The 21,866-nt window shown below is 38.1% G+C and overlaps 1 protein-coding gene and 1 long non-coding RNA gene across 2 annotated transcripts; one reads left to right on the top strand and one right to left on the bottom strand.

Annotated features, from left to right (window-relative positions):
* Positions 1-679: 679 nt before the first annotated feature.
* Positions 680-7,158, bottom strand: LOC136698968 (uncharacterized). The gene is made up of 3 exons (XR_010803534.1): positions 7,027-7,158; positions 6,050-6,152; positions 680-1,350 (listed from the first exon to the last, which is right to left on the bottom strand). It is a non-coding gene; the product is annotated as an uncharacterized lncRNA (long non-coding RNA).
* On the top strand, positions 6,122-21,286 carry spint1a (serine peptidase inhibitor, Kunitz type 1 a). Its single transcript, XM_066673466.1, has 11 exons — positions 6,122-6,299; positions 7,050-7,491; positions 8,791-8,948; positions 10,426-10,567; positions 14,749-14,919; positions 15,284-15,325; positions 17,142-17,273; positions 17,779-17,829; positions 18,307-18,477; positions 18,603-18,662; positions 19,249-21,286. The coding sequence occupies exons 2-11, from the start codon at positions 7,083-7,085 to the stop codon at positions 19,434-19,436; spliced, it is 1,524 nt and encodes a 507-aa protein (XP_066529563.1). The 5' UTR covers positions 6,122-6,299; positions 7,050-7,082; the 3' UTR covers positions 19,437-21,286.
* Positions 21,287-21,866: the final 580 nt, after the last annotated feature.

Below are 21,866 nucleotides of genomic sequence, written 5' to 3'. Positions count from 1 at the left end.
GGCGTGGGTTTCCTCCGGGTGCTCCGGTTTCCTCCCACAGTCCAAAAACACACGTTGGTAGGTGGATTGGCGACTCAAAAGTGTCCGTAGGTGTGAGTGAATGTGTGTGTGTCCGTGTTGCCCTGTGAAGGACTGGCGCCCCCTCCAGGGTGTGTTCCCGCCTTGCGCCCAATGATTCCAGGTAGGCTCTGGACCCACCGCAACCCTGAACTGGATAAGCGCTTACAGATAATGGATGAATGAATGAAAGGTTCAAACTGTAAATTTTGACACTGGAATACATGTCCTTGACCAATAACATTTTTGCTTTGTGTTTTTGCCATGTCTGAGCCAGTGAGGAGGAATCACCGACAGCTGCGTTTTCAAAACTGGAAATATTATCGGTTTGGGTGGATTACAATATACAACACAAGCCAGAGTGACAGTAAAAGTAGAGCTAATTTAACTCTTCTCTGACAGCTCCTCATAGTCACCACTACTACTACAATACTAGCACTCTACAGATGTGAAACATATGAACCAAAACGGAGGACTGTTTACAGTGCTGAATGATGGCAAAGGAAAACAAAATGTAAAAACACTGTGTCCTAAACATTTGCTTATTCACTATATAGTGCACTATTTTTGAATTCTGCCATTTTGTAGTCATGTCTAAAGTGTTTCCCTATACCCTCCTGAATTCAGTTCCCTATAATAGTGGACTATATAGTAAATAATATATGGAATAGTGAATAGAGAACTATTTTGTCTCTATGGCATGTGTTACTGTGGATTTAGGCTCATGAGCAGGATATTTTTACAAGCTTTATCTGTACAAGTGAAACCTTCTGTCAAATCATATTGCTAACAAGTGAGTTGTTGTCATTACACAGATATTAGCAAAAAAAATGTAATTTAATTAATTAAAACAAAATAAAATGACTAGTTGTCTCCAAATCTTTGAGAGGCAGAATAGGCCTTGAATACATAGTGGTCCCATCAGAATGTCACACATCAATTGCAGCTGTATAAACACAATAGTGGATGCAGCCACATGCCAGTCGCTCTACAATAAGGAACATGGGGCTGAACAAGGCCCACAACGCCAGCGTGGAGCACGCACAGATCCCGTTACGATAACAACAATGGCTGCCTCATTTTTCTTTTGTTTTGGCAGGGCATATCAGTCCGCTGCTGCGCCCGCTGATGCACCGTCTGTTACGGAGCCTGAATTATTGAGCACTGTGGCAGCTCAGCTTTCACAGCCAACAAATTCATTCATTCCAGCCTGGGATCAGCTCTGGGTATTGCCCCTACAGCTCTGCTGCTGAAGAGAGTACAGCTTCATAGTCAGTTCCATGTAATTGGATCCTGTACAGGAAAACATTACATGAATTAAACAAAAAAAAATAGTTCACTGTTTGACTAAATTCATGGGTAAATAATCATGTGTGTCCTATAAATGTGTTCATTGCGCAATATGTTTAAGTTGGTTGTTGGCCGTTGTGTGTGTGGGTGGGTGGCGGGTAGGGGGGGGTACTTGCCTGCTTAAAATCTAGCGCATCTTGATGTGGCCTTTCATGGTGTTTCTATATGTGTGTGTGTGTGTGTGTGTGTGTGTGTGTGTGTGTGTGTCCATGTGTGTTTCTGCTTTGGTGTGCATGCTTCTGTTTTTATATATGTATTTCTGACTGTATGTGTTTCTGGTTTTCTGCATGGGTCTTAGGTTTTTGCATCTGCTTTTGTGTGTAAGTTTTTTGCTTAAGCACACTGCAAGACAAACACTATCATCTTTATGTCCCTGTGTTGCTGCCCTCTTCAGGTTATGTCACTCACTGTAATTTGGGCAGCACTTTGACACTATCAGTAATAGAAAGTACTGCACAGAAAGTATTATGAAATTCGAGTTGTTTTGTAGTCTGTGTTTAGTTTCATGCAGTTAGCACTCTCCCAAATTTAGAGTTGGTTCCTACCTTAATAATCTGAAACAGCAAAAATAAGTCAATATTACACAACTATGGAGCAGGAGTAAAGCAATATCCTTATCTCTTTTAGTGATTTTAAATGTGTTTTTTGGCATGAGCAGGGGGAGAGAAAGCCTAGCACGTTTGACTTAGCCACTTTGTTTTTTACTAATTTACTAACTCTAGGGTTTCATAAACACATTGGACCAGTTTCCAATGCTAAAAATGGTCAGAAAACACTTCCTGGATTTTTATAAAAACTCACCTTTAAAGCAATTTTTTTCCTCAAATCCCTGATGAACTGTCACCAAAACATCTCACTGAATGCCGACTTAAACCTCAACAATTGTCTTTAAATTGATGATGCTGTCTGTGTGACTGTAATTGTTACTGTGACATGAATCATGTCACTGTTTTCTAGTGAAACTCTCTACAAGTTTGATGTGTCATACCAAAGTTCTTACAGGGAAATCTGTTCACAATGTTGCCATCTTTGTAATGCCCCCAGGCAGTTATTTCCAGTCACACCAGAACAGGCTCCTATCAGTATAGAAAGAGTAATCAAACTCTCAAAACTGAAAGTCAAGTTACTATTTTAAAAACATATTTTAAATCACTGATAAAATTGGATAAACGCCTCATGAATAGTTTGAAGTGTTTGGATCAATAATGCACAAAAAACTTGAGCTTTCGGCTTGTTTCTGTGACTGCACTTACACAGATCTCCTCATTGAGGGGACTTTCTCTATTAGCACCAAAAAACATCAACAATCCTCTGCTCATGGTGTAATCAGCAAGCTGACTGGTTCTTTTTGTTAAAGGGTGGGGCTTTATTCATAAACAGGCACCATGTTATGAGAACTCCAATTCATATTTTATTAATAATGTCTCTGGTCATACACCTACCATCGCATCTTAAGTTAAATCCAAAATGGCCACTGTGTATCTAAAATTGGTTCACTGCCTGCCAAACTCTTCCAATTTTTAAATGTTTCCTTACTTTTCGGACACCCTGCATAACATATAGAGTAATTGTGCAGTACAATATCTGCACTCTGTCTGTAGAGGTTTTGTTTTTTCTTAAAATATCAGCTAAACATTTTTGACACAGCACACCCACACTTTTACAAACAGCTCTATATGGATATATATGAGAATGAATTCATTCATTATCTGTAACCGCTTATCCAGTTCAGGGTCACGGTGGGTCCAGAGCCTACCTGGAATCATTGGGCGCAAGGCGGGAATACTCCTTGGAGGGGGCGCCAGTCCTTCACAGGGCAACACAGACACACCCACCTACCTACCTATGGACACTTTTGAGTCACCCATCCACCTACCAACGTGTGTTTTTGGACTGTTGGAGGCAACTGGAGGAAACCCACGCGGACACGGGGAGAACACACCAACGCCTCACAGACAGTCACCCGGAGCGGGAATCGAACCCACAACCTCCAGGCCCCTGGAGCTGTGTGACTGCGACACTACCTGCTGCGCCACCGTGCCGCCCTTTATATGAGAATTATGTATGAGATATATGTAAGATAAGTGAAGCTGTATCCACAACCAGCCTACCACACCTGTGTGTGTGTGTGTAATAATAACAAATATTCAGGAAACCCCTAGTTTTTCAAAGAACTCTGAAAATATATTTCCATGGTGTCATTTTCAGCTGGATATTTTCTCTTCTTGTCCTCATCCAATAATTCCACTCAGGCACATTCAGTGATTGCTGATGTGAAAGTTTATTGTTTTGAAAACACCGGAAGCATCTTAAGAACTACACCCCTACACTACGTATGGACAGAAACACCTGTGAATTATTTTCAGAGAGTGGAGCTTGGTTTTCTTATATATACAGTACTGTGCAAATGTTTTAGGCACCAGATATTAGATTTAAAAAGCTTTATTTACATGAGCAGTAAGTGTTTATTTGCTAAAAACTAACAAACAAATAACACCCAACATTAAAATCAAACCAAATAACATTATTTCAGTGTGATATTCTTTGTGTGAATGTGTTGGTTTAACTTTTTCCAAATCTCTCCTCGTGGAGTCTGTATTATTTGAGGATCATCCGGTTAATAAATAATGATTTTAAATAATGTGTGCTGTTGGTTTAACAAATTCGTGCAAATCAAGGAGAATCTGAACAAAACATTGTTCTCATTCACTCTCACCTACTACTTTATAGAAAAAAATTCTTAAATTTCTTATTCGTTATTTGTTTATTTATTGTGATTATATTATAAATTTATACAAGCACCACGCTCACTGAGAAGGCATTAGTTTAAATATATAGAATTATCTTAGGTGCCTAAAACTTCTGCAAAGTACTGTATATATATTCATTCATCCATTATCTGTAACCGCTTATCCAGTCCAGGGTCGTGGTGAGTTCAGAGCCTACCTGGAATCATTGGGCGCAAGGCGGGAATACTCCCTGGAGGGGGCGCCAGTCCTTCACAGGGCAACACACACACATTCACTTACACCTACGGTCAATTTTGAGTCGCCAATCCACCTACCAACGTGTGTTTTTGGACTGTGGGAGGAAACCGGAGCACCCGGAGGAAACCCACGCGGACACGGGGAGAACACACCACACTCCTCACAGACAGTCACCTGGAGCGTGAAGTGAACCCACAACCTCCAGGTCCCTGGAGCTGTGTGACTGCGACACTACCTGCTGCACCATACGTACATATATATGTATGTATATGTGGTGCTGTAATACATTAAATATTAATATGTTCAAATACATGATTAACCTCTTTGTGTGTATGGGCATGTTTTAGTGGTGAGACACTGTCAGTGTCAGAGAGAAGACCAAAGGACCTGTGACTCATATTTAGACTCTCATGTTCAAATGCATGATTAACCTCTTTGTGTGTGTGGGCGTGTGTTTAGTGGCGAGACACTGTCAGTGTCAGAGAGAAGACCACAGGACCTCTGACTCATATTTAGACTCTCAGTGAACATTAACTTGATCATGAATCGTATGATACACAAATTCATAGCTCAGCTGCATGTATACCTACACAATGTGTGGTCCTTGAATGTGTCTGTCAATCACATTTTTACGTATGACTGCCACCTTGTGGCCATCTGGATGTTTTTTTTTCCTCAGAGGTTGTGAATGCAAAGTCCTTATCTACAACGTCATCCTACCCATCCTTCCACTCTGGGATGAAAATTCATCCCTATTGGTCTGAAAGGACGTGGAGCTGCAAGCTGCCATTACTGACAAACGAATATAGGAACTTTCTTTAGATAAAAAAAAATCACTGAATGTTGTAATAAAAGACACCATTAATATTAAAGCTACCTCCTACGTCCTCATTACATCCTTCAATCAGTGTCATTCTCTCAGCTCCACTGGCCATTAAAGAACACTTTGCAGTTCTATAAATACATACTGTAGTCAATCTGTTGCTCTGCATACTATTTTAGCCACTTTTCACACTTTACACCAGAGCAGGTATGATTTTGGTGGTGGTGACACTGACGTGGCGGTGGTGTTATGAGTGGATCAGACACAGCACTGCTGCAGGGGTTTTAAACTCATCAGTGTCACTGCTTGACTGAGAATAGTCTACCATCCAAAAAAAGATAAAAATAAAAACAGACAACATCTTCCTGTGTCCACTGAAGAAAGAAAAGAGGGTGACAACTACAGCAGCCCTGATGTGTCTGATCCACCCATACCAGCACAACACAAACTAGCATACCACCACAACATACGTGTCAGTGCAGCACTGAGTATAATCCACCACCCAAATCCTATGTGTTCTGTTAGGGTCCTGTGGTGGTCCTGTGGGCTTCCTGAGCACCGAAGAACAGGGTGAAAAAAGCAAAAACCAAGGATGCAGAGCAGCAGATGGGCTACTGTATAACTACAAAACGTGTGCAAGTGAGTGTAAAGACAAGGGGGTAATTTAAATAATTTGGCTGATCTGTGTATATACAGGTTATAAAAATAATGCAGCCGATGTCAGAAAGAGAGAGAGAGAGAGCTCCATTGTGCTAATAAAACCGATGTGGTTTGTAGAATTGTAACAGGTTCTAATAAAATAGTCTAAAATTAGGAGAAACTCAGATTTTACCTGCGCTCAGGTAACAGTTGAGTGGCTGAGAGGGGCGGGGTCCGTGATGTAGGCTTGTTTCGCGTTGGATTTCACTTCCTGTTACTCAGGTATCGGGACACACCTGAAAAACAGTCGAACGTAAGTTTCTTCACTCACCGCGGGTTATTATTATTATTATTACATCGACAATTCCAACGAAGACCGAGACCAACATCAAGTGGGAACAGCGGAGTGGAACACTTTCCATATTTATATCTCGCTCAAATCGGTAAACTACCATTCCTTATCTTATTTTTTTGAGGCCGTCATCTATTAAAATTGACAGTTTAGAAATCTGTCGTTATTCGTGAGTTCTACGTGCGTTTGTACCTCATTGTGGGGCTTTAGAGTTGATTCCTTAAAGGCCTCGAGTCTCTTCAGTGTTCATTGTGTTTAGAGGCCTCTTACTTTGTGGGTTTCTTTCAATAAGTGTTCAGACGTAATTTTTAACCGTTGAAATTTAAAAAACTGGGTTAAACGAATTGTCTCTTTCCACATAGTACAGGGAGTAAGCTTTGGAGGCCACAGGGCTCTCTTTTCCACGGTATTAGCCGTTGTTATTGTTCACATAAACAAGAAATATTGTTGTAATATTTTTCTTATTCCTCTTTTATATTTCTTAAATATATTTCGTATTATTATCATCATAATTAATAGTATTAGGCTTCGACATTTATACCAGAAACAGGAAAGGTGTTAGGCCGGTTTCGCTCCTGAACCTTTACCCAACATTCACTGTAAAACAGTGTCAGTTTAACATTTTTAAAAAGTGACATTTTAGTTTAGATAACTTCAAACATCAATAACACTTTATGCTTCTGTTCTAAGGTTTCTACCATTGTTTCTGACTTATTTACACTGTATTTGGACTGAGAAATGCTGTTTTATTCAGAGGTTATTCAGGCTCCTCCTTCGATAGCTCTTCGCTAACATTTCCTCTTAGAGGCAGGTGTTACGTTTTCGGTTGTTGTCGCCTCAGGTCGCAGAAGGGACTACTTCTCTCCGCCTCAGGATGTTTGGGTTTCGGCTGTGTGCTGTGGTCTTGTCCGCGGTGCTGATGTTTGTCCCGAAGCTCTCCAGGGCTCAGGGTTCTTGCTGGAGTCGGTTCAGTCAGGGGAAGGAAGACTTCGTGCTGGACACGGACGAGTCGGTGAAGGAGGGGGCAACGTTCCTGGGCTCGCCGGCGGTCCACACGGCCGCCGAGTGCGTGTCCGCTTGCTGCGCTGACCAGCGCTGTAACCTGGCGCTCATGGAGGGAGGTGGAGGTGGAGGTGGGGGTGGAGAGGCCGCCATTAAGTCTTGCTTCATCTTCGACTGTCTCTACAAACAGAAGAAAGTTTGCCGCTTCGTCCGCAAAACTGGCTTCACGAATTACCTCCTGACATCTGTGTTCGAGAGCTACCTCAAGGATTACTCTCCCAGTGAGTGTTAACACAGTTTCTCAAATAAAACGAAGGGAAAACCTTAACCTGATAAATGTTGGCAAATGTGTTGCTTTTTATAATGATAGTATAATAAAATATTACAAATGATATTATTTTTTTAATGATATATTTCCTCCAAATATATAAAAGCAGTGCATATTTTCTTTTTCTTTGATGAATATTGTCAGTATTAAAACATTTAAAGTATATTGTCCAAATCTATCTGTTGCTGTCAATTTTAAAACATTTTACTGCATCTTTTGAACACAACTCCTGTCCATGTTACTACTTTCCCCTACACTTTAAATTCAGCAAATAATGCATTTAATTAAAAGTCATCTCAGGATTCAAGTGATTGCATCTAGATTTGTTTCGCTTTGCTTTGAACGCTGATGAAAATGAACTTCTGTTGATTTTCACTATTAAAAAAAAAAGCTGAAAAACAAATTATGAATTTAAAGGCATTTTCATGGTGTGTAACAATATTTGACACGGGTATAGTGCACTATTTTGGACATCTATGTAATAAAGTAATACATTTAGGTTGTGTTTTTAGGCATGGAAATGATCTACAGTGTGTTCAATGTACAGTATTTTTTATTACAATAAATTTACTGTGGTAAGTGAAGTCACATTCTCCTTTGTACTTATACACACCTGCATTAAAGCACACTAATTTTCTGTCTATGGCTGGGAGGATGTCATATCATTTCTTGAAGAAACTGGATTGTGGTTGCTGTAATGTGATGTATCCATTCTGATTTGATTGGTAATGAATTTATTCAAATCATTTGTATTAATCACTCATTAAGGAGCTGCTGTAATCTCAGCCTTTTAAAAACCCAGTACAAGTTTATTAGGAGCTTCTGTTGACCAAGTGAAACTGAATCTGTGTGACTTGTGAATTATTCTGCAAGTCCACACCTGCAGCTGTTCTCACTGGTCCCCTAGAATGGGCTACAGCTTTGCTATCTGCCTTTAGGGATATTAGATAGAAACTCAAATGCTGAGGCTAGCCATAATCCTTCATTTTTGTAAAAACTTTCTTCCAACTATTTTTTTTATTCATTAAACTACTGGAATTTAAATGTAATATCTTCCTGTTAGTCCAGATTCTCCTTCTTCACTCGCGAAATTCTCCTGAAGTGTCAGACATGTCCCATTCCCCCGCCACAATCAGGTTCTGACTTGTTGGACTGTAGTTGATATCATTTTATTTTATCTACTGTCACCACTTTTGTTTGGAGTATAATAATATTGTCTTTCTGAATATTTCTTTTGCTTTCACTTACTCAGGTGAAGAGGACAAGCCTCCTAAAGCAATTCCAGGCCAGGACAGAGTGGTTCAGCCTAATGAAAATGTGATGCTCAATGGCATTGAAAGCAAGGATGACCATAAAATCGTGGATTATAAATGGGCGATGGTGTCTGGAAACTCCTCTGCAGTCATTCAGGTAGACGACCTCTCTCAAACCTCTCTTGAATCTTAAGAGAACTGTCTTTTAAATGTCTTCTATCAGGAAAAAAGTGTGCAGTGTCACTACTATTGAGTCCAAAATGTAGATTACTTGTATGCTGAAATACGGCTTCAATCTCATAACTAATTAACTAACCCATTCTTAGTTTTAAAATCTTAATAATTCCTAAGGCCTCAGCGACTATGAGGTAATTTAGGAAAAAACAAACAATTGCATAGCTTCGCTGGCGATGTCGTGCACACTGAAGCTGGGCGAAATGCGCAGACAACCGCCACACGACAAAGCTTTTCATTGGTCGATACAAAAGGAGCGTGTCACAACACAGACATGGACAACTTTAAGAAGCAACCCTCAGAGCAACAGCTTGCACGTCAACAGTGATTTTCTCGTGTTCCTGTAGTCATGGCATTGATCATAAAATGTCTTAGCGCCATCTGCAGTAGAGGAGATTACGCCACGAAAAACGAAACCACAGAAAGTAACGAAACCTTGCAAAGCTCGCGAGGGCTGGGTGAACTGACAGCACCTTGTGATTTTGTTGTAAACTCTCTCCCTGAAACTTTTACTCAGCAAATGAATAGATTATAATTCAAATATTATAAATACTACTATGAAATATTATAATAAAGAAGAACGGTTTTCTTGAACCAGTTTCTTGTTATTATTCTGCACATTTGTTTTATCGCCATCCAAAACAAGGAAAAACTAGCATTTTAATCATGATTAATCACAAAATGTCATTTTAATAAATGCCATTACAATTTTTTTATCAACTGATAATACATTAAAGATATTGTACGCCACACTCTCAGAACAAAGTACGGTACAGGTACATTATTGTCAGTAAATGTACAAAGAGTGTAAATAGACCTTTTAAAGGTACAACAGGTTTTAAAGTCTAGCTGCGTTCCCTAAAGTACATTACTGTCTCTTCTCCAGAAGGAGATGTGATTATTTGTAAATTTTCATTATAGAATTGTGTAAAATAAAAGAAAATAATGTAAGTCATGAGGATGAAATGAGGTGTATGAAATCAACACAATTTTAAAATGTAGAATTATGTTTCCTAATTAAAGTTACAAAACCACAGTGACAGTTTTTCTGACAGTGTATCTCAGTCAAACAAAAATCTTAAAACTCCTTTTTTCCTCCTTCCTTCCTCCCTCTCCGCTGTTTGAAAATTTCAGTGGACTTTATATTGAATTCTTTATGTTGAAATACATCATAACATTTGGGAGAGAAAAAAAATGAACTTTCATTGCCTCTATTTTCGTAAAGTTGATCTCATTTTAGAAAAGAGTTTGTTTTCCGATTGGGAATATAACCTGGCGCCATCTCTCTACACATTTCCAATCATCCGTGACATATTCAACACTGGATTAAATGTAATGGTGTTTTGAAATCTGAATCTTTGTCCTCGGAATTAAACCTCCCTCCCTTTCCTTCCTTGTAGAAATCCACTTTTCCAGATCAAGCAGTGGTGTCTAACATGTCTCCTGGGCTGTATAAGTTCAGGCTGACTGTAACTGATGATGCAGGGCAGTCAGACTCTGCTGAGGTCACTGTCTTGGTCCTGACTCCTGAGCAGACGCGCCGTGAGTATTTCTTTTGATTGATTTTGCTATTGAACTTCTCAGGTTTCTGACAATGCCTTAGTTTGGTGTATTTAGACTCTGGGTTATTTGCATGAGCCTATAGGTACATTCTGTGTGGCCAACAAAGCACTTCTGTAATTTAGTCTCGACCAAGTGCTATCAACATAAATGTACAGGTAACAATCTTTGCTACATGATGCCTTTCGCCTGATACAAAAGAGGAAGAAAACCAGGGACATGATATGATACTGTGATGGAATGTCTTAATTCTGATTACATATACAGTGCTATTACTAAGTGGCATTAATATGTATAGTGAGTATGCTTTTGACCCAAACAATCGTGTGGTTTTTTTTTTGTTGATACCAGTTTTTGTAGGTGACACTCATAATCTCAGCTGTTGACTCATACAGGCATTTAATCTAGTTTGTGATGTTTGTGATATGACACATTTTCATGATGCACATGATGATGATAATCCATATTTTATAGACAGTTCTCAAATAACTCCAATCTACAATATGGTCAGAGCTGTAGAAAATATCTATGATACTGTATATATGATTAGCATTTTAAATAGCTCAATAGTAGAATCAAATGTATTAAAAAAAAAAGAAGATATTAAACCACAGTGGATTTGTATTTGAGGTATAATCCATATGATTGCTCTTGTACAGAAAAGATTCTAGTGAAAGAGGATTTGAGAAATAATAAATTTGTCTACACTAACTGCCAATGAATCCTAAAGTATATTAAACAGAGTTATTTCCTAGAAATAATCAGCATGAAAGTTATACAGAAATGTAATGAATTTTGCTTGTTTGTTTGGTTCATATTGAGATGCACTGAATTATATAAGGGCTTTTCTTTTTCACCATTTCACTTTTGAATTCCTGTTTGATTCACGTAAGAATGTAAGAAACGTGAAGATTGCACATGGTTTGCGTGTAGGCTGATCCTTCCCGTTGTTGTTGTTGTTCTGCTGTGGAATGACCACAGAAAGCGACATGCCCAGACAAGTAGTTGTTTCCTGAGTCCAAAAGAAGCACAGGTGATTTTTAACATGCTGAAATGTGCTGCTGCTTTAACAAAAACACAATCAGATTTATTATTATTTATATTAGAATTGTATATTATTGTCCTATTAAGGACTTGTTTTTTTATTATGCTTTTTGTTTTTTACTATATTTGTTATATATTTCTCGCTAGTTTGAAAGCTTTTATGTTGGAATGCTCTACATTGCTGATAACAGCTCATTATTGTCATGAGCAACACATATTTTACACTGAGATCAAGTGAAATCAAAAGTCAGTGAAGTAAAAAAGACAGAATATAATCAGAGTTTCCAAGGAAACAGGCAGTAGTTGAAATGGTGTTTTCATCTATGAGGTAATGAAACTGGTTTAGCGGGTTTCTTCTTCAAGTTTCACAGAGAGAGACTGAGAGACTGACGCTGATATCTTCGACTTTTGAGGTTGAGACACATTCGCTTAGTTGAGCCTGTTTTGTAACAAACCAATGACTAGCTTCCTTTCTTTTTGCTTCGTCTGATGAATAACTTATTCCTAGTTTCATTTCTATCCCTAGTTTAAAAATTCTCTTTTTTACTTTACTGTATTTGTTAAAGAATTTTCAGTACTAGCTTATTTTTTGTTACATTCCTAATCATTTCTCTAGTTATCAGGTCAGTTTTCCAGCTGGATCTTAAAGCTATGGCACAAGTATTTCTCAATGGTGGTTCGCCAATGTCTCTGTAGTTTATTCCAAACCTAGATTTACTCTGTGGACAGAGTTATAAACTCGTAAGACTGAATACTTTTTCACACAAAGGGCCATTTCAGTTTCTAGAAGCTCACAGTTTAAAGAAGTGTTTTTGTGTTTGGATTAATTCAGAAGACAGTGTGATTTAGAAAATGTTATATGTTATTAGTGAGTTATGATAAGTTTTATCATTATCGTTTTGCATGGTGCCACATTATAGCATCTTTCTCAGTGACCGTGTACATGGCAAAGGGTTTGTGTTTGAGGTCGCATACTTCTGTTTAGTATCACCACATGGCTTCCTGTTTAAATAGTCTGCACTACTTTGCTCACACGTAACTCGCAGTAAGGCTTAGCTTTTTGAAGTCTTTTCTTCAAGGGTTAGGGTATAATTAAATATTTTGGATATAATTAATCATTCCTAAATTAAACCACTTTTTATTATGAATGTTAAGGGGGGAAAAAAGAAATCTAATTGTCACCATATGGTATGAGGGTGTGATGATATAACATTCTATGGGAATTTTTTTTTAATATATTTTTCGGGGGGTGTGAGCGTCAGTGTATTGTTTTCATATTTCCTGTAACCTTTAAACGTAGTTGATCATGTTCTTATATAAGAACATATGTACATTTATATATAGATAATATAATATGAAATAGTTTTAATTCTAGCTTACATGATCAAAAACAGTTTCTTAAGTGTTGTTTTAAACTGGGGCTTGGTTTAAGTATATATTAGAGTCATGCTTCATACATGACAACTACAACAAAATCGCCATCTGATAATCTACATACAGTACTCAGAATTAAAGCCTGATCTTCTTTGTTCTAACAAAAGGCCTGGACCTTAATTAATTGTACATTAATACAATTTAAATTGCAATAACAATATTGGTCAGAAAACGTTGAAATTTAATATTTTCCCCAAATATAGTCATTCTGCAAATAGTAAGTAAGTAAACTTCATTTATAAAGCACTCTTTACACAACCTACACTGACCAAAGTACTGTCCATACAAATGACTACACATGAATACACAGGCAAAAGAAATCAGATAAATAACATATATTAAAATAAGTAACAAGAAATAAAACACAGATTATAGAGAAATCAAACGACCATAAAACACCTGTTACCACAGTCTCTCACTGTTCAAAAGCACGGTTGAATAAGTGAGTTTTTAGACCTGATTTAAAAACCAAGATGGAGGTAGATTGACGAATACTGGACGATAGACTATTTCAAAGTCTTGGGGCCTACACTGAAAATGACCGATCACCTTTGAGTTTAAGCTGAGCCCTAGGAACGGCTAACAGAATCTGTGATGAAGGTGTCAGAGCGCTGCGTGATTGTGGAACTTGTAATGGTACTTTGTCCATTCCTCTGTGGTCAGTGTGTTAAATTCTTCTATTTTGGATTACTCCTGTATTCACTGCAGGTGCCATTGTCATATAGAGTTGCCCTATGTCAATAAATGGGTGAAATCTAACCTAGTTAAAACCAGTTAAACAAAAACGTGCAGAGCATGAGGTCCCTAAGGTCAGGAATAAAACTGGCTTGATGGATATAGGTTATCCCAGGAAAGATTAAAAACCTGGGGCTGCAGCGTTTAATTAATTATTAATGCTTGTGTAACCACAAATATTTTTTGTATGTAAAGTAAGGTTGGGCTAAAATAAATAAAGGGTATTAAAGGAAATTGTTCCTCTTTTTCCTAGTAACATCCTCTACCCTTCTATGAAAAACCTAGATGTTGAATGATTACTGTGCGGATCTGATGGCATTAATGAGGTCTTGTACTGATGTTTTATCAGTAATTTTTGATCACAAAATTACCTCCAAATCAAACAGGTGTTTATTTGTCTATCTATTCCAAAGTGATTGTATAGAGTTCCGAGTTCTTTTCTGCTTTATCTGCTCCAACGCTCTGGAGGTGATACAAGCTGTGTACACAACTGAATGCCAGCCACAAAAGCATTAGTGAGGTCAGGTGCTTGTGTGTGATTATTAGTTCACAAACCCAGCTGCTCCAGTCCATCTTATTGTATGAGTGTATTGTATTGAATGTCTGTTTGCACTTTCTGTGCATGGTGAACTGGTGTGCATATTAAAGTAGGAATCACTAAAACGTTGTGTGAAATGTGGCAGATTAGCTTGTTGTAGTGTGTCAGCATTTTATTCCCCGGCCCCTTGTGCATCTGGGTATATCGGTTATAGCACGTGTGGTTTGACAGCAAGTTTCAGGTCAAGAGTTCTGCAGCCATTTCATTCATATTAAATGGTGTATTATTTCTGAGAAGGGTACATATATGGGTTATGAAATAATGCTCCTGATTATTTCACGATACGATGTTTGTGATGTTCATCATTAAGCATTGAAATGCATACAATCATTTTTTAAATTTAATTTTCCAGATCACTGTCTGGTGCCTAAGAAGGCAGGGCCCTGTCGTGGCTCCTTCCCTCGCTGGCACTACAATGCAGCCACGGAGAAGTGTGAGCAGTTTGTCTTCGGAGGATGCAAAGAGAACCGCAACAACTACATGTCTCAGGAGGAATGCATTAATGCCTGTGATAAAGTCTCAGGTATGATTTTTTTTTTTTTGAGCACATTGAAGTGGCTAAAAATTTATTAAAATTGTTTAAATGGGTCTTATCATAATTAAGATTACACCTGAATGAATTGTGTTTGCATAAAGGAGTTTTTAAAATTGGGAAATTTAAGTAACATTAATTTTGAAGTTAGTGAAACTAAAGTCAGCTCTGGATCCACCACGATCCAGTGAAACCATGAGAAGAAGTGGTTACAGAATACGAATTAATGAAAATAAACAAAAATCCCAAATGAATTTTTCTGTAGTGCAATTTAAAACTGTAAGAATTTCTGCAGTTCTGCTTGATCTGATATGGTCTAATACGTGGTCATAAATTTGTCCCATCTCTATTGCAGTTTTGAATCCACAGACAGGAGAAGGAAGACATGTAATTCCTGGTAAGTCTAATACACACATTAGTGTTCACAAATAATGTGTGCTATTCATAACATCTTCAGATGGAGTGATTGTGTTAGACAGAAGGTTGACTTCTGAACTAACAGAATGCAATGGAGAATGGAGCTAGTGCCATTCACCTTAAAGCACAGATGATGTGGCTAGAAAAAATGTTTAAATTCTGAAATCTCGTCCTTGTCTTGAAGATTTGAAAGGGCCTTCCTTGTCACAGTCTAGAGAGAATATCTCAGTCTCAGGATTGGGAGAGTTTTCAACTTTTACAAATATGTGACCGTAGCGCATTCATGAAGTTGCATGTTATTTTTTTTTTTTTTTTTTTTGATAACATATTTTCCAAAGCCTAATATGCTTTTAATGCAATTATGTTCAGTGATAAACATTACTCGTTAAGCTAGCTCAGGTATAAATAAAGTTAATATCTAATTAATAGTTTTAAGCATATTATGTTATTTTTGAACATATCTTAGACCGTGTAGAAAACATGTTTAAAAATGGTCTTGGTCTCAACTTTCTCACCTCACACAGCAATAACCACATTCACCAACAAAACTTTACCTAAATAAATATGAATGGCTACAATAGAACCAGGTATAGATTAGACTTCCTGAGGAAGAGTAAAAATAACTCAGAAACCTCATGAAAGTAGAAATCCATCATGTCATTGCAGTACATATACTTGAATGAATGTAGTGTTGAACTGAATAGTCCAGACGTTGCCAGGTTTGCTCAGGAAATTACGAGGAGGACGTGTTTAGATGTGTTTCGCTTCCTTTGTAAGAATCGATTATTATTGAATTGTTAGTTTCAGATCCTTAGGTTGACTCTCAGTCAGATGAACATTTGGCTTTTAAGTGTAAGCACAACACGCTGAGAGATTTGAAGCATTAAAAAATTATACTGTGCAAGTGTGTACACAATTAGAGTAGCCCTTAGTTTTCACTTATTTATGGCCTTTCGTTTACTTTAGATTTTGACCTTTTAATATACCATCTGCCATGCCCATGTTTTTTTTTATTTATTTATTTTTTTTCTCCCCCCTTTCCCCACAGGCCAGCTCGCTTGTTTGCAATTATCTCATTCCATTTTGCACACTTTTATGAGCATGAATTATTTTTATTAATCACAATTTAAATATGGATATATTTTGAACACATAAAACAATAGCTAACATAAGCACAAAGCCTGTACTTTTGCCTGTACAGGAATTGACTGCAATGCTTAATGTAACTTCATTTTTACACACCTCTTGAACCAATCAGTGAATCCAGAGGGTTAAATAAAGTTAAATAAACTAGACAAAAATAATTGTGAACATTTGCACATACCACGTTTAAAATTTTCCTTTATTTTAAACTGTAAATCTTTTTCCAAAAATAATCTGTCTAAAATAAAACAAAAAAATCATCTGGAATTTAATAGTTTTCTTGATTAAAGTAGACTGATGTGTAGTTTTTGATTAAATTCACGTGTCACAATTCTTTCTTTTTTTCACCCAAACATTCACACAGAGCGGTAGGGTAGAGTACACACATAGACAATCATTTCCTACCCTTGGTCCTGTAGTACCCCTGCTTTAATATGGAAGTGTTTTCCTTTTCTTGCACCAACTAAATGGTTAATGAATCATCCCTCCTTGGTTTAAAGTGGATAAAGTGGAAGTCCCAACAGAAGAAGCCTGACAATGTTCAGAGAAGGGGCTCACAGTTGAAAAGTGCTGATACACACTTACTGTTCATTGTGCATGTCAAAAGTCCTGAGCCACACGTTTCAGTTCATGAATCTCATTTCTGTTTTCAGCTGAAGATTGTGGTGGGCCCTGTGGACCAGAGAAGTTCACATGTACAAATGGATGCTGCATAGACAAAGAGCTTGAATGTGATAGAGAAGAGCAATGCAGTGACGGCTCTGATGAGGCACAGTGTGACCAATGTAAGTTTCCATGTTCAGATCTTACTACTGAGGCAAATGTAAAAGGTGTTGGCTGTAGCATTGGGAAATTGCACATTCAGTCTTAGTTTATGTCTCTCATGAACCTGGGAGTCCAAGACAGCACAATTGGCCTCACTCTCTCTGGGTGGGTTGGAGGGCCCTCCCTCTCCAACCAGTATACAGCATGTGCGATTGTTAACTATCATAACAGAATTGGGAAGATAGCATTCACTGTCCAGCTGTCCACTGACATTGTTAGCAGGCGTTTGAAAAGAAGTGGCGGATGGCTTCATGTTTCCCAAGAAGCACATTTTAGCTTTCACTGGCTAATGGGAGGAAGTTGTTTTGATTAAACGCAGAAATAAATTTTTTTATGCCTTTAAGACTTTTGGATAACACTCACTTTTGGATGCAGCAGTTTAGCAATAAACATAGGCCTGAATGCAGCAAACTGATGAATTCCTACAGTTTTCAGCTTGCATTAATGTTTTTTCTTTCTACGCAGTGGGCTCGAAGTTTCGTAGATTGCTTGACATACCCGTGGATGTGGACAAAGGTGTGTGTGATTTTCGTTTAAAGGAACACTATGTAATATTTTTACCTTCCAGTTACTGCTTCAGAGTGATCGTGATGCTCCGCTGACTTATAGAAGGTAGAACAGACCCTTTGTCTTTGCTACTTCAAGCTCAGCACTGCAGAAACTGCACTATGTAACTTTGTTAGCAGGGTAGGAGACCAAGTAAAAGTGCCCTGTGAAGGACTGGCGCCCCCTCCAGGGTGTGTTCCCACCTTGCGCCCAATGATTCCAGGTGGGCTCTGGACCCACCCCGACCCTGAATTGGATAAGCGGTTACAGATAATGAATGAATGAATGAATGAATGATGTAAAAGTGAATTACACCCTGCGACAGTAGGGGGAGCACAAATACCAAATATTACGTAGTGTTCCTTTTAAAGAGCAAATGATGCACATCAACAATGCTTTCAGTTTTTCCACATTTCTGCTCTTTAAACTACGTTTCTCTGTTTTTAGCTCGCTGCACACAGCCTCCAGTCACCGGCCCTTGCCGAGCTAGCATAACTCACTGGTATTACAACCCATACGACAGTAAATGTAACCGTTTTAACTGGGGAGGCTGCGATGGCAATGATAACCGCTTTGAGTCTGAGGACCACTGTATGAAGGTCTGCAACGGTGTGACTGGTGAGTTTTTGGCTGAACGCCTCTTATTACCTGTAAAGTTTTTGTTGTTCTCTTTTACGAGCTTCTCAAATAACTACTTGGAATGCATGTATATTCGTTACTAATGTTTGACCCTGTGGCTGCAGACAAAGACGTCTTCGCCAGAAGTGCAGCCTTTGAAAAGCAGACTGGAGGAGGCAATACAGGTAAGTGTCCAAGCTTTTCTAACTCTCTGCAGATTGGAGTTAGACTCTCAAACAGAAAACATGTTAGGAACCTAGTAATTTCAGTCAGTTTTTGATTTGGAATCCTCATTTCCTCCATATTTTCCCCCAAATAATTTTCATAGTATATAGTGCAGTGTCCTTATGTGCTTTGAAATTCAACACAAATAATAATGATGATGATAAAACATAATTTTTAATTATGATAGTAATAATATTTTAATATGTCTGAAATTAGCTACATTGCTAATGCAGCTTACAAGGTAACATAAGTCACTAGTGTTACCACATGGACATTTCCTAAAGATGTACATTGTCGATTCTGTTTCTGCTTCTATAAAAGAAATGACCACACATTCTGCCTTATAATTAAAGTAAATAAAGTGTAGCCCATAAGGCTATACCTCAGTTCAATAAACTGAGCCTTTCAGCTCTGAAAATCAGCGCCGTGTTGAGTGTCAAAAACACATTGCACCCCCACAACTTCTGCAAACCTCCCCATTTCTTAACTCAATGACTGTAATGATTATAATCTTTGTGCTTGCCTCTCCTGCTCTGACCCTCGCAGCTGCCATCGGCATAGCCGTGGTCCTAGGCTTGGCGATCATCGTCTTGCTGGCTGTGATTGGTTACTGCTTCCTCAAGGGCAGAAAGCCGAAGCAGCAGGGGCACCAGCGTGTTGCTGTGAATGGTCATTCGTATCCTATTGAGGACACGGACAAACTCGTCTACAACAGCACCACCAAACCCATCTGATCTCCACCCTGCGTTTATCACCATACTCGTTACTGTGGTCCGATGCTGCCCAATCCCAGATCTGGGAGCTCACTGTCTGAAACGGTTCAGCGTTCTTCTTGCCCTAACACTGCCCCTTCAACTCCTCTGCTAATTCCAGAGGCCTTCTGTGCCTGACCGGTTAGAGTTAGAGTTCACATGAAACCTTGCAGGACGGTGGGCCAACAGAGCTGAGACTGAGAACTCTGCAAACACGCCAAAACTTAGGAAAGCTTAAGAATGCTTTCCGATTAATTATTGTGGACTTTTTAATAGTTTATTTTATGCTTGACAATTTCTATTGGCATGAGATAAGATATAAATATAAAATTAAGATGTATATTTTAAGGACCTATCTGCACTCTGTCCATTCTCTGTGGCATTTTTTTTTCATAGCAACTGTTGCTAGGTTGGACAAACTTGACAGAACACTGGCAAAAGTCCCTTTCAGTGTCAGGAAAAAGTTTGTTTTTTTGTTGTTACATAATGCAATTTAATGTGCTGTGCAAATTGTCGTATATGAAACTAGGCTGGCTGGAAGCATGTGAAAGTAGATGTACATGTATACAGCATACACACCATTTGATACAAATTATACAGCATAAAGGTAGGCATTGAGTTCTTCCAAACAGTTTCAAATTTAGCTGAATGGGATTTGTGTACAGCCAAGCTTGTACAATATCTGGTACGAGGTGCAACGGTTGGTATGAAAAACACATTTGTGGACAGGATATCGAGCCTATATTAACTGTTTTAACCAAGTGTGATAGCCATGTGTACATTAGTCTTTGTCAATTTGTCTTTGTGTTTTTTAACTAACACACACCACTTTTGTGAGGTTGTTATTCGGCAACTCTGTGCTCAGGGTTAATAGTATAGTAATATAAACGGTCAGTTCTGCTTTGTCATGGGAGTCAGTTTGTCAGGTACAATGACAATTCATGAATGTATCATTATAGCTGCTGAAGGTAGATTTGGCTTTGCCTGGGCCTGACAAGCTGTATTCCTCAGTATTTGGGGGAGAAGGCTGAATTTAAACTTATTGAAAAGCGTTTAACATTTTTCTTTCCTGACTTCATGGTAGATTTGTAAATACCACCTGCTCTGTACTTAACTTAATGTAAGAATATTATTTTAGGTGTACAAAAGTTGTCAATTATTTTTTATAGTTGTCAATTTTAAGTTTTTGATGAAACATGTACAAGTTAAAATGTAAACATTCACCCACTTTTGTCATTTTATGTAAACCGTTGTGTAGTATTACATTTACAATTGCCATATTCAACAAAAAACAACTTAAAAAAAACAGTAGTTTAAAAACAGCAAGCAAGAATAATTTATTAGTCAGTACATTACATCAAGGAAAAAGCACTGCAAAAGCATGTGCAATGATTTGTTCTGTTCTTGGGGATAATGTTGTATCCAAAAGTATGTGTGAGTTTTGGTTTAGACAATTTAAAGATGGTGATATCAATGTTAGCCATCATTAATATAGCGTACTATAATTATTAGTCCCTTTTTTAATATTTTAATTGTAAAATAATATTTAATACTGTTCAACGGTTTCTATAAAATGACTAAAGGCTGAGAATATTTGAATTAGAGATACGTTATACAAAAATGCTTTAAACCTTATTTGGACACCTGATATTATTGAAAAACCTGGAAGAAAACATGCTCTTAAATGAACAACACTGCAAACACGCTGTTGGAATTTTATAGTAAAGAAAATTAATGTGATGTGAAATAAACTCCCGCACTCCTGTTTGTACATAAACATTTATATATTTTCAAAAAATATTCTTTTTTTTTTTTCTTTTTTTTTTTTTAAAGACTTCAATAAAATAGAAATTGTTGTATGTGTGCTTGATGTCTTAAATTGTTTTTTTATTTAGGATGATAAATTTTACTGGATCTTAGCATGGTGCTGGGGCGCAATAGATGATAACACTGCTCCACAGATCCAGAGGCATGGGAGCCTGAGTTCAAGCGTCCCTTTGGAGTTAGGTGTGTTCTCACTGCGTCTGTTTCCCAGCCACTGGGATTGCACTTGTGCAGTCGTAGCACTGGACCCATGCCCGGGCGAAATGCGAGGATTGCATTGGGAAGGGCCTTGACGCTACCAGATTTGTGCCGCTGCCCGATTTGGACTGCGCATGCGCAGAAAACCCTACTTGCGTACACTTTACTGGTATCTCCTATATTTTACTAATTTCTTCGAGTATAATTATAAAGAGACGTGGCCCTCTGTTTGAACGTCATGTGTCCCACATCGTTATTCGTAATGTTTTGTTTAAAGAGAAAATGAAAATACATTATGCAGGTGCTTTAAGTGTTTAAAACTAAAGGATAGTGAGGAAAGGCTAACCGAGCAAAGCCTGCTTTGGGGGGAGCGACCAAATATGGAACTTT

Source organism: Hoplias malabaricus, chromosome 1 (assembly GCF_029633855.1).
Source record: "Hoplias malabaricus isolate fHopMal1 chromosome 1, fHopMal1.hap1, whole genome shotgun sequence".
NCBI lineage: Eukaryota > Metazoa > Chordata > Actinopteri > Characiformes > Erythrinidae > Hoplias > Hoplias malabaricus.
Note: the sequence above shows the minus strand (reverse complement) of the source record. Positions and strands in the feature narration are given on the sequence as shown.

What these genes read in the sequence shown, in the direction of transcription:
- spint1a (XM_066673466.1), top strand. Translation starts at nt 7,083, where the DNA reads ATGTTTGGGTTTCGGCTGTGTGCTGTGGTCTTGTCCGCGGTGCTGATG. An exon ending in CCTCAAGGATTACTCTCCCA is followed by an intron (nt 7,492 to 8,790) that starts GTGAGTGTTAAC and finishes TCACTTACTCAG; the next exon opens with GTGAAGAGGACAAGCCTCCT. An exon ending in GGTCTGCAACGGTGTGACTG is followed by an intron (nt 18,478 to 18,602) that starts GTGAGTTTTTGG and finishes CTGTGGCTGCAG; the next exon opens with ACAAAGACGTCTTCGCCAGA.